Source organism: Malus sylvestris, chromosome 11, assembly GCF_916048215.2.
Source record: "Malus sylvestris chromosome 11, drMalSylv7.2, whole genome shotgun sequence".
Classification (NCBI taxonomy): Eukaryota; Viridiplantae; Streptophyta; class Magnoliopsida; order Rosales; family Rosaceae; genus Malus; species Malus sylvestris.
In genome coordinates, this window is record NC_062270.1 from 39,537,193 (window position 1) to 39,550,136 (window position 12,944).

General features: G+C 36.4%; 1 protein-coding gene and 1 non-coding gene across 3 annotated transcripts; both read right to left on the reverse strand.

Annotated features, from left to right (window-relative positions):
* Positions 1-316: 316 nt before the first annotated feature.
* On the reverse strand, positions 317-4,427 carry LOC126591121 (LEC14B protein-like). 2 transcript variants are annotated; one of them, XM_050256689.1, is made up of 10 exons: positions 4,114-4,427; positions 3,226-3,639; positions 2,877-2,996; positions 2,551-2,628; positions 2,174-2,353; positions 1,891-1,968; positions 1,559-1,734; positions 1,007-1,165; positions 736-796; positions 317-658 (listed from the first exon to the last, which is right to left on the reverse strand). In XM_050256689.1, the coding sequence occupies exons 2-10, from the start codon at positions 3,619-3,621 to the stop codon at positions 467-469; spliced, it is 1,440 nt and encodes a 479-aa protein (XP_050112646.1). In that variant the 5' UTR covers positions 3,622-3,639; positions 4,114-4,427; the 3' UTR covers positions 317-466. The 2 variants fall into 2 exon arrangements, with proteins under 2 accessions (XP_050112646.1, XP_050112647.1); XM_050256690.1 differs by lacking the exon at positions 4,114-4,427 and adding an exon at positions 3,907-4,028.
* Positions 4,428-9,158: 4,731 nt separating this feature from the next.
* On the reverse strand, positions 9,159-9,232 carry TRNAW-CCA (transfer RNA tryptophan (anticodon CCA)). The gene has a single exon. It is a non-coding gene; the product is annotated as a tRNA-Trp (tRNA).
* Between the last annotated feature and the right edge of the window lie 3,712 nt (positions 9,233-12,944).

The following is a 12,944-nucleotide window of genomic DNA, read 5'->3' on the forward strand; positions in this document are numbered from 1 at the left end:
AGTTTAACGTAAATTTTTAGTTGCATGAAAATTCTTAAATTACTTGAATTTTATTTTCTATTGCTATTGTAAATTTGACTTCCCGAGATTTATTTCATAACACCGTTGATAACAGTGTGACTCTGTGAGTTCAAAAGATGTGGCAACTTGGGCTCAAATTGAACTCAAATTTCCGGCTGATTGTGTGAATTTGGTTTCAAGTTACAGGAATCGAACTCAAAATTTCCGGTCCAATGCGACAAAGCATCATATGATTTCTTTTCGAAAATCTGGGAGCACTCGAAAGTAACCAAACGAAAAAACAAGAACCAGTACAAATAGGAATGGTTTGGAAGATCGATAAATCATATTTAGCACGTACATGGCTATTTATTTATGTACAACTGAATCTGGTGAATGAAATTATTAATGCACGCATCCAATGCAGATACATTCGCCGGATCGTGTGAAACTCCGTTCAGTTTGTTCAATAAAACTGTCTCCTCCAGAGTCTCTTTCGGGGGTAAGGCGCCGGCGCTTCTCCACTCCCGGGGAATTCCCATCTAACAACTCCCCCGTCCCAAGAAGAGCTTATGAGCATCGGGTAATAGGGGTGCCAGCTACAGTCTCTTACAGGTTCTTTATGATGCTTGAGCGCTGCAACTTGGGCTCCAGTCACCTACAAAGATTTAACCGAAATTACCATAAACTACGGACTGAATTCCTAGCAGAGAGAATAAAATGCACAGCACATACCAAATCATATATATAAACGTAAGAGTTATGAGACCCCGTGTAGATGTACTTCTGACCGGTGCTGCAAATTTAAGGTAGATGAAATCTGTCAAAAAGTCTCGAACAATACAAATGACAATACTGAAAACGGGGTAAGAAGCTTGTACCGAAATTTAATTGAGTCGAAAGCAGTTGAACACTGCATTTGAACATAAAAAACTTGACTAGGATCTGAAAACAGATTCCAGACCTCTAGAGAAATATGAAGAAAAAGATTTTTACTAACGCTTACCTATATGCCGGAGAAAAGTAGCAGCGAATAAGCGTGCGCAAGACTGAATGTCCTCTATACGTGGCTACTGATTGATCAGAGGGATGTTTCATATCTTTTGCCTGAGATGGGTAGTCCATCCATCCGTAATCCCAATCAGAAATCCTAATCCCTGGAGTGCTGGAACAAATTGAAGGATTGTTATTCTCTAGCAGTAGCAAAATAACTGGAAATTTCAAGCGACCAAACTTTCATGGCCCGAATAAAGTAATTTAGAGCTATACAACGAAGCCCTTCCAAACTATCCTGATCTTGAATGAAAAGATGATATTTTGATGTTTGTAACAGGATTAATATCAGTGTTCACTTTTTTTTGGGATAAACGATAGGACAATCTACTAAACTACGGGGAGGGGGATTCAAACATGGGACCTCAAGTGCATGCGCAAATGCTCTTAACCGAGCTACAAGCCACTTGCAATATCATAGTGTTCACCGACCATGATTAAATAGTAGAAACATTAAATTCATATGATTCCAAGGGAACCAGGGGAAGCTAGGATGTTAACATACCGAGTGGGACTAGAAGAAATTTTCCTGATATCCCAAAGTTTAATGGTCTGATCTTTACCATTCGAAATGAAATAACGACCATCTCCCTTGCTGTCAATGAATGCAATACCTTCTAGGTGTCCTGTCAAGACTCCTGCTGGCTTCCCTGTGGTTTTAAGGCAACGTCTGTCCCACACCTGCACAAAGCCACACCTTATATGAGTTTCCAGATGCATCTCATGTGAGTCAAATAATGACAGAAATTTTACCTAACAGAGAGTATCATCACTCTCAGACGTAGTTATGGACAACGGGAAACTCAAAACTAGAAGTAACATGGACGACAAGTTTACCTTACAGAGAGTATCGTCACTCCCAGAATAAATAAGATGGTCACTTTCATCGGCAAAGCATACAGTGTTCACATCAGACTGCAAAATAAAGCACCATTCAAATTTCCAACCTCTAAGGTTCCACTCTCATTCAAAGAGCAGTCAACACATTACACTTCAGTATTCTTCAATATGACAAGGAAAACAGTAAAAGAAAACAACAATATTGAAGAATAAGGACAATCAATAGATGAAATACAAAAGGACAAGATAGAATCATAAAAGCGTTCAGAAATGCTTATACAGAGTGTGCCGGAATCCGAAGGGAGAGCTTATTGGCTTCAAGATCATAAACATATATGGAATCATCACTACTTCCAGCAACAAGTTCATGCCCATCTGTTGAGAATTTTATGGAGAAAATACCAAATGAGTACCCTCCATCATCATCACCAGAGGAAAAATCCAAACCCTCATGGATTTCCTGCATATAAAATCATTCTCTGAATGTCAGCAAACTTATCATCAAAGCAAAACTAAATCCCAGTTTCAGAAGAAATTTTGCACACCCAATATCTTCCCTGAGTGTTTCTAACAAGTAGAACTGTAGAAGACAAGAGAATTGTTGAAAATGCAAACTCTAGAAAATTCGAAAAAACATAAGAGAGCACATTTGTATACCGTTATATTTGCAGGAGACTCCGTTTCAGAAGATCCCACATCTACCATATGAACAATAGGGGACATACTCGCATAAACCTGAAATTGCGGAACACAAATTAAATAAAGATTAGATTTTTGAGAAGCATTGCCATGTAGACCTCTGGGTGTTTTGAGAGATTATTAATAGCTTCCTATTTCCGTACATTTAGTGCTTGATATGCATATATAGTACTTTGATATCCTTCCTTACACCATCATTTCATTAATCATGATTTCTTGTTTCATATCGAAGGCCAAGGGACTAATTTTTCATGAAATTAAGATAACAATATACAGGGCCTCACAAGATGGCGTTGATCCGGGGAAAGAGACGTATCAGTGACAGACCATTGCATACTTTTGGCATGGATGTTCTTCTGGACTTTCCACCCTCTATCCACATTGTATATTCTAATATGGCTATCCTGCAACAAACATTTGAACAATAACTAAAGTCAAGCCCATCATATCATCGACAACCCCTGTATTTGAAATTTACACATTTCCAAGTTCAAATATCTTTCAGCTTCGTAACTGAAGAAACAACGCCGCTATCTTTTGATTTCTTTTCAATTGGTAGATGAACTCAATAAAGAATAGAGGCCAGGACAATTTGCCAACTTTAGCATCGAGTGCGAGCAATAAACATGTTACCTGAAACCCAGCAATGAAAAGAGATCCATCTGCCGAAAACTGAGATACATAAGCTCGGCTAGACATTTTGTCGACAAGCCAAGGACCATTGACCGGCAAATATCTACTTAGAACATGGCAACGATCTGCGGATGAGAACCTTCCCCCTCTTCCCGAATAATTACCCTCTCGACCAGCAAGCATCCTGATCGTGGAAACAGGTAAGTCCTGCCTTCTAGGTCCAATTCGGGTAAGCCGCTCATTGGGATTTGATCTCAACTTTGTGAGCTGGGCTACTTCATGCTCTATATTATGCAATGGTTTGTTGGGATGGAGGGCAGCATTTCCATGATCAAAATGGTCGGATTCTGGTATCAATCTACTGAGTGAATATCCCATCTCATCAAATTCATCCATCAACCGCGGCCGCGGCGCCTATAACAACATTATCATACATCTTCAGTCATTAATAACAACAAATGTATGTAACATAAAAACAGCAAATGTCAATCCTGCAAATTTAAGCCACAAAAAAAAAAAAAAAAAAAAAAAAAAAAAAGCATTACAGTTGCTTCCCAATCATGTCACAATCCCACAAATTTAAGCCATAAAAAAAACAGCAAAAGTAACATAAGAACAACCAAGTTGCTAGATTTTCCATTCCATCAACAACATATGTCCTAAATATTTTCTATGATGCACCTCAAGCTGCTAACTTTTTTGGGAAATTCTGCAAATACAAGAACCAGCTCCCAACCCTACAACCTTAAATCCAAGAACACTGTCATCCTCGGACTACAAATTCAACTAAATGGTTTTCGAGGATTAAGAAGTAAGAACCCAATTGCCAGTAAAGAAAGTCAAAGGACAAAAAAAAAAAAAAGAGAGGAGAGAGAAACTCTTGCTTACCTCTTTTGGGTGGAAAGAGTGATGAACTGGGTACCAAGATGGGGACTTTATGGTGGGTTTTTGGTTAAGCAAGCAGAGGTTTCATTGAATTTGGAGGTGGATTAATGGATAATCAGGATTAAGAGTATCAGTAGTAGAGATTATTAATGGAGTTTGTGAAATAATTGGATTCATGGATGAAGATTGGAGACTTCCTTTGGAGTTGGGTTTGGTCGATTAGGGTGACACTGACTGCCCGCAAAGTCGCAGACGGAATGACGGCGCACGTGCCCGCCTCAGGGGCTTTCTTTCATTCCTTTTCTTTTCTTTTGCTCTTTTTGAGAGATCTTTTGTGGCTATGCGGGCCTTGGTGGCTGTGAGCTGGAAATGTTGATATACAAATTTAATATAAAAAATTAAGAATAATAATATCGGTTACCTTTAATGAAAATTAAAGAAATTTGTAATCGCATATTTTATTTAGCATTTTCATGCCTACTATAACTAGTTATTTTGGTTTTCTACTAGCATCTTTGACTATAACCTCAGCTCTATTTATTGGTCTGAGCAAGATACGACTTATTTGAAATTAATTTAATGAACAATTTATAAAAAAATCTTTATATGGTAGTTCAATTCTTGGTCATTGAGATGTATAGTTGTTTGGAGCCGATTTTACACCATCGGCCCAAGTAATCGAGGCCGTTGAGAGAGCTAGTTCCTAACCGTTGGATGAAAGATGAAAATAGTTTTGTTATTATGATCATTATCGTAATAATTATATTTTAGATTCATTTTCTTTTTACGACGGGATAAGTGGGATTCTCATTACCTCCAATGAAGGCAACAACAATAGAGTTCGAATTAATTGAGGTTATGTGATTATATCTTGCATACAGAACCGCGTGGAGTAATTCTACAAGGATGTAATGGGATGATCAGTATGATGAGATGCCGTGCGTGCGAAAATCTCTCAAATATCTACTCTATTATATATATATATATATATATATATATATATATATATATATATATATATATATATAAATAGTGGGCCTGCATGCCTATACTGCTATACCGTGAGCCGTAAGTCTCCCAAATATCTATTATATATATAGCCTGCATGCCTATACGGCTATGCCGTGAGTCTCCCAAATATCTATATATATATATATATATATATATATAAAATAGTGGTTATCACTATTTGGTCAGATGATGTGATAAGCCTTGACAGGCTTTTGATTTGTTTGAGAAGGCACGGCAGTTGAAGGATTGCCCTCTGATATGGATCAAATTTCTTTTCACAAGTTTAAGTTGCAGTTGGACTTTACAAATATTGTCAGACCTTGCCAAGCAGAAAATATGAATATTATAAATACAAGGCTCGGTGCAACGTTGAAACCCCCTCCAATTCAACACACAACTGCCCTGCGCAAACTCTCTCAACAACTTGAATCAGCCGTTGGCATTAACAACTCTCACTGACACATCTTCCGTTGGCATTAACAACTCTCACTGACACATCTTCCGTTGGCATCAACAGCACTATGAAAGCTGAAGGAAAAATTTTGTCCTAACTAAGAACAAGTATGAACATTTGAATACATATGCATACTATTAACTCATTAATATAGGCATGCATCCAAAAACAATTCAATAAAACCCATGACTTTCAAAGCCTAGTATATGGTGAACCAAAATAAACTCTTTAACAACATTAAAGAGAAAGAAGAATTTAGTGATTATTTACCCTTGAAGCTCATCCTTGTTTACACAAGGGATTCACCCAAGTGGAGGGCCTTCAAGTCACCTCCATGCTCCTTGAATCCTTCTTGTGTTTTCCTCCCTTTAGTGCTCCTTTGATGATTTGAGGAAAAAGGATTTGTTCTCCAAAACACCAAAAGCTTGATGTCTCTAAGTCTCTTCACCAAGGTTGTATCTTGTGAAGATGATATGGATGATTAAAAGAAGAAGAGATTGCTAGATGTTTCTTCCTTTAATGGCCGGCCTCTTAGAAGAAATAGAGAGAAAATGTCTCACCCAATTTCAACTTGAAAACCCTTGAAGCTATAAAGTTGAATTTATACTTCATTTCTTTGGTGAGTGGCAAACTTGCAATTAAGCAAACTTTGCCCTTCCAACCCTAATGGCCGGCCTCCTTGGTGTTATTGGGCTATTTGCCCATTTTGTTTTAGTTGTCATACAACTTAAACATAATGGGCCTTTTGGACCAAAACGCTTTTGGGCCCCGAAACCCAAAACCAACATATAAGCCCAATACGAACCTTTCGTATAATTAATTAACTAATTAATTAATCTTGACCATTCTTCAATTAAACCATTTAATTGCTTATCCATTTCATTTGATTTCTTCACATACATCCTTACTCGGTGTACGATCCATTAGGTTCTAATTAGCGAGGCAGTGGGCGATGTTACTCTTAACTATCGATTGTGAATTGAAACCACATTTCAATTCTCCCTTTTATTGATTAGTATTTGCTAACCATTAGGGCTTCCACAAACCATGGTTGACGCCTAGTAGCATGTCATGGTTACCCAAGCTAAGTAGAATTGGTTGGAGAACCTATCCAGTTACAACTACAATGCAATACGGTCCTTCTCTAATACAATACTCTTAATCACATAGTTTAAGTGATAGTTTGTTTCATGTCTACTATCCAATGTGATACTTTCTTATATGATTCCCTTGAATATGATTTGGAACATCCTTCCTTTAGTCATATTCATTTGCTTTGGCCAAAGACTTTAGAATCATATCTTAGAGTATTCTCCCTCCACCATGGAAGGTTAGAGATCCCTTGTTGTACATTCATATGCCTACATGACTAGATAGCTTGACCCCAACAATGCCGTGGACACTCCGAGGGAATGCCATTGACAGGATCAAAGATCAAGGACCTAACCATTAGACATCTATGATGCCTCAGGTCAAAGGACTACTTTGCATATTGCAACCTTAGAGTTCTTACATGACATGTATGTTCGAACTCTGATTTGATCGTAGTTCAGTGTACTCGATTACTCTTTCGAGCACCTATGTGTCTGTCTTAGTGTCCAACACCAAATCACTTGAGACTAGTCATACTCACGCTTGAGTCAACATAACACATACTAACCTTAGCGGATTGTCAATGCCCAATTGGCAATCCTATGGCTAGGAACGTTTTAGGAATGAACATAAGAGAAAGGTCTCGATAATCTAACTCACTTAGATCACTTATCTCTTAGAACAAATACATTCATTGGATTCACTTATTGCTTAAACACATGATGCAATAAACAGTGATTAACAATAAGATTTGCCCTCCATTAAACATATAAAAGTTTAACATAATAAGTATTCCAAAAACTATTACATCAAATGAGTGGCTTTGTGGGCATACTTCCAACAATCTCCCACTTGCACTCAAAGCCACATTCCCATGTATCTAATACCCATCTTTTCCATATGACGGTCAAGCTGGATTTGAGACATTGGCTTTGTTAGTGGATCTGCTACGTTATCGGCTGAAGCAACTTTGAGGATGTTTATTTTCCCCTCGGCAGCATATCTTCTAATGATATTAAAGCGTCTGTCAATATGCTTGTTCTTTTGATGTGCCCTGGGTTCCTTGGCTTGAGCTATCGCCCCACTATTATCACAGTACAAAGTTACTGGTGATGTAATGGTTGGAACCACTCCAAGTTCAGTAATGAACTTCTTCATCCAGAACGCTTCTTTGCCGGCTTCAGCTGCAGCGACATATTCAGCCTCTGTCGTGGAATCAGCAATTACACTTTGCTTCTTGCTTTTCCAACTGACAGCCCCACCATTCAGAGTGAATACATATCCGGAGTTGGAACTTCTATCATCGACGTCAGATTGGAAATCTGCGTCTGTATAGCCTTCCACTCGCAACTCTGCTGCTCCTCCATATACAAGAAACATGTCCTTAGTTCTTCTTAAGTACTTAAGGACCGTCTTGACAGCTGTCTAGTGTTCTGATCCTGGGTTAGATTGATATCGACTAGTAATGCTCACAGCATATGCGATATCAGGCCTTGTGCATATCATGGCATACATGAGACTCCCTATGGCAGAAGCATAAGGAATACAACTCATTTGCCGTATCTCTTCAGGAGTCTTAGGTTCCATGGATTTAGAAAGGTGAATTCCATGTCCAACAGGAAGAAAACCTTTCTTAGATTGTTCCATTTGGAACCTACTTAGCACCTTATCAATGTATATAGATTGGGATAATCCAATTAATTTTCTGGATCTATCACAATAGAGCTTTATCCCAAGTACATAAGATGCATCTCCTAAATCTTTCATGTGGAAGGTTTTGGACAACCACACTTTTACAGAAGAAAGTACTGCAGTGTCATTCCCGAATAGTAATATGTCATCTACATATAACACTAGGAATACTACTGCCTCCCCAACGACCTTTTGAATGTTGGAAGAATGAATGTTGGAAGAAGAAATACAGGGTGCGCATTGCGAGCCTTATGACAAAAACTTTTGAAGAGACTATTTCTGTCATAGAGAGTGCCGAGACAAGTTCCTTCCTCGGCCGCAATCGCGAGATTCAGAAGTCAGCAGCGCACCCAATGCAATATCAACAAATTTTACTCGTCGGCCGAGCTCGGCCGACGAGTTGGCACGCTCCGCATACAACCGAAGGACGTAGTTAACTTACTAATTACTCGGCCTGCGCGCCACGTAGGCTTGGTAGTTTTTAGGGTCAACAATAGTCAATACAGATTAATATTTAAGGATAAATATTACCTCTCCCTTCCCTCTTTCAAACAAATTGAAATGATTAAAGTTCTTCTATTTGGAATCGTCTTAGGTCTAATTCCTATTACTTTGGCTGGATTATTCGTAACTGCCTATTTACAATACAGACGTGGTGATCAATTGGATCTTTGATTAATTAACATCTCGTTTTTTATTGACCTCCTACTTCCTTTAATCCGCGGGATGTCAAATTTAGGTTGCTGCTCAATTATATTAGTGTAATTTTGATCTCCCGCGATTAACAAGAACACAAAATCACGCCCTGTAGGATTTGAACCTACGACATCGGGTTTTGGAGACCCACGTTCTACCGAGCTGAACTAAGAGCGCTTTATTATCACAATAAATATTTTGTAACCCCAATTTATCTTGCATATATATATATATATATATATATACTATAAAAAATAAAAATGAAATATTTATTTAATTATGTATGTACAATTTTATTAATTGATCTCAATTGATCCCTCGTTACTGCTCAGAAGATAAGTAATAGGTAGGGATGACATGATTTGAACCCATGACATTTTGTACCCAAAACAAGCGCGCTACCAAACGGCGCTACATCCCTTTCAATTGGTCTACAGTGTCATTGTAGAGAATCCCTGTCTTGTTTTCCACATCTTTATTTCCTACATTGATATACACAAACTATCTTATCATTTCTTCCTTCTTCCTTTTGGTCTCATATATCATATAACAAACATATAATATGGTAAAAGACTTATATAAAGTATGAAATAAATATGAAATCTACCACAAAAAAATTAATATTTTTTTGGAATTTAAGGCGGAAATGGACGTATTTTTTTCTTTTAATAAATATCTATTTTGTACATTTCAATTTGAATTATGAACTCTGCGTACAAGTGGTAAGTCATTAACTACATATACACATCCGCGTACAATTGGAATTGAGAAAATTTTGTCCCTGTTGTTACAAACATACGATTCATGGGGAGATAAAGAAATAGATCGAACCGATCGCTCGTGTCAGTCTTCCAAGGAAGATGAAAAATTACATATTATATATAACAATATATATATATATATAATTTATTTTTGAATTTATTTAAATATAAATAAATATAAACAAATAAATAGAAACAAACCAAATCCTATTTCGATCGGATCAAAGATGATGTAGAATTAAGAAATATGATTGGGATTTTCAGGATAAGGAATAAGCAAACCATGGATAAATCCAAGCGAATCTTTCTTAAATCTAAGTGATCTTTTCGTAGGCGTTTGCCTCCGATCCAATCGGGGGATCGAATTGATTATAGAAACATGAGTTTAATTAGTCGATTTATTAGCGAACAAGGAAAAATATTATCTAGACGGGTGAATATATTGACCTTAAAACAACAACGATTAATTACTAGTGCTATAAAACAAGCTCGTATTTGATCTCCGTTACCTTTTCTTAATAATGAGAAACAATTTGAAAGAAGCGAGTCAACCGCTAGAGCTTCTGGTCTTAGAACCAGAAAAAAAATAGGTTGACTCTTCAATTGAATTGAATCAAAATAAAATTCCAATCCAAACTCAAATGCGGATTGACGTTTTTTTTTTGTTTGAAAAATCGTAAAATCGAAATGTCCTGTCGTAAGAAAAAAAATGGGAGAAGAGGAATAAATATTTTTTATTTAACGTCTTTCTTCATTTTGATGACTTTATCATATTTTATCATACTAATTTCTACTCTACATTCCCAGAGTTCATTCTCCAGGGAACTCCATTTAAACTATTCCAACGGATTCCTTCCAATCTCTTTATTTTATGATCTCATTGGAAATCATATAAAGACAACTCTTATTTAATATAGCTATTTGTGCAAGTATTTTACAATTAAGAAGTAACTGTCTCTTATACAGATTGTGTATAAATTTACTATAACTGAAGTATACTTTATTCTCACGAATTACTGCATTTATCCGAGTGATCCACAACCGACGAAAATCTCTCTTTTGTCTACCTTTATCCCGATGAGCCGAAACTAAAGCTCTTATTTTCTGTTGAGTAATAGTACGAGTAAGTCTTGAATGAGCCCCTCGAAAGGTTGATGCAAATAAACGAATTTTTGTTCTACGTCTTCGAGCTATATACCCTCGTTTAATTCTGGTCATTGAATAAATGAAACTTTGATGAATAACTAATCGATTTCCTTTCTTTCAGTTATTCCCTTCCTGTATCCTAGTCTATTAATAACAAAACGGATTCTTCCAATGTATAAAATTTAAATTCTAATGGCTTTTGCTACTATAACCTTCCCTACCACGATTTTTTTTTCTAGGTGAAATGCCTAGAAAAAAATTGTATTGATATTAGGTATCAAAAACACATAAAAGTAGTAAATATAAATGGATATAGTGGGTTCCATCGTTTCTATGGTTACTTCTTAAACGGTGAGGTCCTCTCTATACACCGGAGCCCTTCTTTCGTTTAGTCAATGTTATTGTTAACTTGTACAGTTCACACTCTTTGGCTTTACCCATAATTATCCAGTACGAGGTCTTTCACAATGAGATCTACTTATACAGTAACGGTATTTAATTATGAAGATTAGCTGAGTAGCTGACCCTGTTAGTCCGTTCTTGCAAGAGTAAGGCATAATTTTTCTGCTTTTTAAAATAGTATTTCCCCTGCTTAATGGATATCATTTGCTATCTATGGAGAATTCTTTCTCATCTTAAATTTAAAACGGAGTTGATTGGATTTGCACCAACGGAAACCATACATTTGATACCATAATAGAAGGATAGATATTTTTTATTTTTAGATATTGAATGGAGTTCTTCCATTCTAGTCTATTCACTGGTACTGATCGTTGATACTGGATCAATTGTTTTCTTTCTTTTGTCCTAGCCCATGATTTGAACGAGTCGCACATACACCCTAGTACTTGTTCCTCGTCGCTGAGGACATCTCCCAAGAACGGGGGATTTCGTGACATTTCTGATTGGCTGTCTTGTGTTTTTAATAAGTTGTTTAATGGTTGGCATATTGAATCATATACATAATGGCCTGGTTTAGATTGATCTTAATCGGATGATTATAAATTATTTTATTTCTATATTAATAGATTAATGAATAGATTATTAAATTCGGTAAGAAGATAAAATCTCAAATCACCAATTCGTCTGAAATTTTTGTTATTTTTTCTTTTTTATTCAGTCACTACAAGATCAACAATTCCATGAGCTTGGGTTTCTGTTGCTAACATAAAAACATCTCTTTCCATATTTTCGGATACAACCCATAAGGGTTTGCCTATCCTTTGTACATAAACCCTTGTGACGGTTTCGCGCAGCTTCAAAAGTTCTTCCGCTTCCAAGATAAATTCTCCCATATGTGCCTCATAAAAAGAACTAGCAGGTTGATGGATCATTACCTTGATGATATAACATAATAAATGTTTATTCTATCTCGCATGATGATAAGGTGAAGAGATAAAGAATAATAAAATATAGAATGGAACAACCGTACATGCATCTTTTACGCATTGCATAGTATACGGCTCTATAATGGAATTCATTTTTACCTTACTTAAATATCAAATAAATTAAATATAGGGTCTATCAGACTCGGGTTGGTAAATGATCCAATAACCACCATTCTTTTTGTTTTTGGAGTAGTTCAAAAATACTATGATGGCTCCGTTGCTTTATATATTTATTTCGTTTGTTATTTAGCAGTCCCAAAGTTTCTTTTTTTTTTTTCAAATAAAAAAACAAGATTTTTTTTTTCATATTCTTTCATAACCTAAATATTGTTAAGAGCCTCCCGGCATGAAAACAAAAAATTTTGTGACGCTGAAATTGGCCTCCCGATAGATTAGATAAAATCGAAAATACCTTTTATCTCATACTACTCTTTCGATACATAATTTAAGGGTTAAAAAAATTTATCATATCGAATTCGAAGTGCCATGCTATTATTACTTAATATTCATATTTCATATAGCGCAAAGGCATAGTCTTCTTTTTTCTCTCAAATCAAATAAAAAACTCATTGGTGCCAAGCGTGAGGGAATGCT